The following is a 4323-nucleotide window of genomic DNA, read 5'->3' as shown; positions in this document are numbered from 1 at the left end:
TATCTGGAAATTTGTTCAGAGTTGGCAGCCCCAATAAATACTGAGCTGGATCTTTTTGTATTCTGCTTTTAAATATATCCTTTAATTCTTCTGTTACACAGAGCCAGAATGCAAGGAGGTCCCCGCAGATTTACATTTAGTACATTGTGCTGACCTACTCGGATCAGTTTTATTCAGAAAAGTTCTAAACTGTCTGTGTAAAATTTTATATTGTGTTTCTTTAAATCTTTTATTAAGAAATAAAGAATGCTGAGATTGTATGCACTCACTGCAGGCATGGTCATCACAGTGACACTGGAGGCCTCCCTCCCAACAAGTTTCCTAATATCATGTTTGTTATGGCCTTGTAGTGTATTGTAAAACTGTCTTATGGTACTTTTATCTGCGTTTAAGTGTAAAAAGAAATTTTCCATGGGTCCTAGTTGCTTTGCACTGTGCAAAGTATCAAAACTTGAAGTAATTAAGTGACGGGTCTGTAAAAATGGATAAAAATCCATTTGTAGTATTCCTTATTTCTTTTGGACCTGCTCAAAAGACATACAAACATTCCCATTAAACCAATCACCAACCACACGTATTCCTGCACCAAGCCATCTCTGAAATACTGCACTTTTCATTGTGCGGATGCTTCTGATTGGAGCCTGAACTCTTTTGTAGTTTCTTACAGTTAGGACTTTATCACCTGAGCTCATATCTGCTCTAAGGTGTGTTTTTGTATTTTTATAATTTTAATCAGAAAATGTATTTTTCATATCTGCCCCAACAATGATGCTGTTAGTCCCTGATCGGTTTTCTGTAGATTAATAAAAGATTTTTCATCATCGTCTTGATTTTAAGGTTTTATTTGTTATTTTCCTGACAGTTTCTTTCTTCCTTGATGATTTCATGAATCTGATTTCTGTTTTGATTTTTAGCTGAAGACATGACGTCATGTTCTTCTGCCTCTCCGCTCTGCCTGCTTTTGCGCATCCCTCTCTCTCTTTTCTCCTCCTCCTCCTCGGTGTGTCTCAGCTGTCCTTGCTCCTCTCTCAGATGGAGGCTGCAGTGTTGTGCTGAGTAGCGGTGAGCCAGCATCTCTGCCTGCAGCCGTCAGCAGACCTACGTTTCCTGAAACAGGACACTACAGCACCCACAATCCTCTGCCTGAGCCCAGACTGTTGTTGGGCAGGAGCGAAGCCCCGTGGAATCCTGGGAGTCGCAGTCCAGAGAGAGAGACAGAGAGAGAGGGTGACGTGCCATGACAACAGTCAGAGGGAGAGAGACGCAGAGGTGAGTTCATGTTTGTTCCTCTTGTGTACCTCTCCTCTTCCTCTCCCCTCCTCTCCTCCTGTCTTCATCACTGCTGTCCGTTTCTCAGCCTCCATCTCTGCATGTCTTCTCTCCTGTCACACCTCCACCCTCCACCTCCTCCTGACTCGGGCTGACGATGCATTTTCCTGCCGGAGCTCCAGCCTGCAGACACCGAACAGAGCTTTGACATCTGAGTGTGTGTGTGTGTCTGTTCTTGTGTGTGTGTGTCTGTTATTGTGTGTGTGTGTGTGTGTGTGTGTGTGTGTGTGTGCGTGTGTGTGTCTGTGTGTGTCTGTCTGTGTGTGTGTGTGTCTGTCTGTGTGTGTGTGTGTCTGTCTGTGTGTTTGTGTGTCTGTGTGTGTGTGTGTGTGTGTGTGTGTGTGTGTGTGTGTGTGTGTTCTGTTTTGTGTGTTGTGTGTTGTTTTGTGTGTGTGAGTGTGTTTGTGTGTGTGTGTGTGTGTGTGTGTGTGTGTGCGTGTGTGTGTTTCTGTGTGTGTGTGTGTGGTTTGTTTTGTGTGTGTGTGTGTGTGTGTGTGTGTATGTGTGTGTGTGCGTGTGTGTGTATGTTCTTGTGTGTGTGGGTGTGTGTGTGGTATGTGTGTATGTGTAAACATCTCTATGTGTGTATCTAGATGTGTGTGTGTGTGTGTGTGTGTGTGTGTTGTGTCGCTGTGTGTGTGTGTGTGTGTGTGTGTATCTGTTCTTGTGTGTGTGTGTGTGTGTGTGTGTGTGTGTGTGTGTGTGTGTGTGTGTGTGTGTGTGTGTGTACGTTGGTCAGTAGGGCCCCACTTTGGTTTCAGTGGTCTTAGGATCTCTGCTTCCTGCAGATGATGTGGTTCTTCTGGCTTCATCGAGTGATGTCCTCCAGCTCTCAGTGAGGCAGTTTACAGCAAAAGGTGAGAAGCAGGTGGGGTGTGTGTTCAGGTGACATGGTTCATGGTTCACACCTACTGGCAGAACAAGCTGATAACCGGCCTCAGTACCAAATGCCCCACACCTGGATCCTGAAATGCCTAGAACTACTGTATACAAGAGAGCCTTCATCAGGAACCCAACAGCACAATTTACCATCAGGTGCGGGATCTACCAAGGAGATGCTCTGTCCCCACTGCTGTTCTGCATAGGCCTGAATCCCCTCAGTGAGATCACTGACAAGACTGGCTACAGATACGACTACAGAATGGAGCAGCTGTCAGTCACCTCCTGTACATGGATGACATCAAGCTGTATGTGAACAGGACATGGATGAACTGATCCACACCACTGACATCGGAAAGTCAACTGGAGAAGTGTAGTCGAATGGTAACAAACAGAGGGAATGTAGTCAGAACTGATGGGATCGAACTACCAGAAGGCAACATTGCAGACATAGAGCACAGCTCCAAGTACCTGGGGATCCCGCAGGCAAATGGAAACCATGAAGACCCTGCTAGGAAAGTTGCAACCACTAAGTACCTGCAGAGGGTCAGGCAGGTCCTGGGGAGTCAGCTGAATGGTAAGAACAAGATCCGGGGTATCAACACCTATGTCCTGCCTGTGATCAGGTACCCTGCTGGGATAATAAGCTGGCCAAAGGAGGAGATAGAAGCCACTGACATCAATCCCAGGAAGCTCCTGACCACACATGGAGGGTTTCACCCCAAGTCCAGCACCCTGAGGCTGTACGCTAAGCGGAAGGAAGATCAGAAAGATGACCCCAACCAACTGCGTGCTCAGTGAATACCTCAGGCAGCAGAAACCCAAGAAAGAGGAGAAACCATCATGGGAAGACAGGCCCCTGCATGGTATGTACCACCGGCAGATAGAGGAGGTGGCTGACATGGGAGAAGCCCCCAGGGTGATGGAGAATGACCGAGCTAAGATCCTGTGGGACTTCCAGTTACAGACGGATAAAATGGTGGTGGCTAACCAACCGGACGTAGTGGTGGTAGACAAACAGATGAAGCCGGCCATAGTGATCGATGTAGCGGTTCCCAATCACAGCAACAGGAAGAAGGAACACGAGAAGCTGGAGAAATACCAAGGGCTCAGAGAAGAGCTGGAGGAGATGTGGAGGGTGAAGGTGACAGCGGTCCCAGTGGTAGTTGGAGCACTCGCTTCGTGTCCAGAACTTCATCAAACTTTGAAACATTCAGAGTAAAGAAAGATATTTAATATAACAGCAATGTTTCTGTGTCTCCCCCTGGGTTGGTCTGACCTCACCTGTCTCACTTCTTTTAATGCACAGCACTAGTTTAGCACACACTGACACACTCAGCTCATAACTGTATTTATGTAGAGCACATTAGTTTTCATGTTGAAGCCCATAAATGTGTCGGTCAGACCATAAAGCTGACCTCCTGCACCAATCACAGGTGTTCTTCAGCAGACAGACTGCTCCTTTAACTTTATTTAACTTTTCACTAGCTGGGCCCACGTCCTCATTTTAGGATTGACAGCGTTTTAGTAGGTAAACGCTTGGACATGAACTGAGCTGCAGTTTGGGGAAGGTCTCGAAGGGGACTGGCGACGGCTCCCGAGCTGGCAGATCCCCATGTACTAAATAGAAAAGAAGAAGTTAAAGAATTGAGAACAAGGAGGGAGGGAGGGGCACGTAAACGAGAATGAACAGTTGCAGAACTGAGGGAACCTATAGGACACAGGTGTCGAACTCCAGGCCTCCAGGGCCGGTGTCCTGCAGGTTTTAGATGATTTAAATGGCTAAATTACCTCCTCAACATGTCTTGAAGTTCTCCAGAGGCCTGGTAATGAACTGATCACTTGATTCAGGTGTGTTGACCCAGGGTGATATCTAAAACCTACAGGACCCTCGAGGCCTGGAGTTTGACACCCCTGCTATAGGGCAACTGGAAGGAGCGTGTTTGGAGGCGTGGCCCTGCTCCTGAAATTCAGATACATAATCTCCAAAATGATTTGGTCTCTTCTTGTGCACAGATACTGCTGAGGAGCCATGTCTGCTGAACTCGACGATACCGACAGCGTGTTCGGTGAGTCTCTCTCACACACACACACACACACACACACACACACACA

General features: G+C 47.0%; 1 protein-coding gene across 3 annotated transcripts in view; it reads left to right on the top strand.

Moving 5' to 3' along the window:
* Positions 1-1132: 1132 nt before the first annotated feature.
* The window catches only part of samd14 (sterile alpha motif domain containing 14), a 14859-nt gene continuing 11668 nt past the window's right edge, over positions 1133-4323 (top strand). Inside the window, exons 1-3 of one of the 3 annotated variants that reach the window (XM_042216291.1) lie at positions 1180-1269; positions 2118-2186; positions 4225-4277. In XM_042216291.1, coding sequence (XP_042072225.1) covers positions 4241-4277 — 37 coding nt within the window. In that variant the 5' untranslated portion in view covers positions 1180-1269; positions 2118-2186; positions 4225-4240. Of the gene's footprint in view, positions 1270-2099; positions 2187-4224; positions 4278-4323 lie in introns of all 3 variants that reach the window. The other 2 variants (XM_042216290.1, XM_005951382.3) reach the window with 2 other exon arrangements.

Source organism: Haplochromis burtoni, unplaced genomic scaffold (assembly GCF_018398535.1).
Source record: "Haplochromis burtoni strain Fernald_Lab_line unplaced genomic scaffold, NCSU_Asbu1 Contig_997, whole genome shotgun sequence".
In the NCBI taxonomy this organism is placed as follows: domain Eukaryota; kingdom Metazoa; phylum Chordata; class Actinopteri; order Cichliformes; family Cichlidae; genus Haplochromis; species Haplochromis burtoni.
This window is presented reverse-complemented; position numbering and strand designations above follow the sequence as displayed.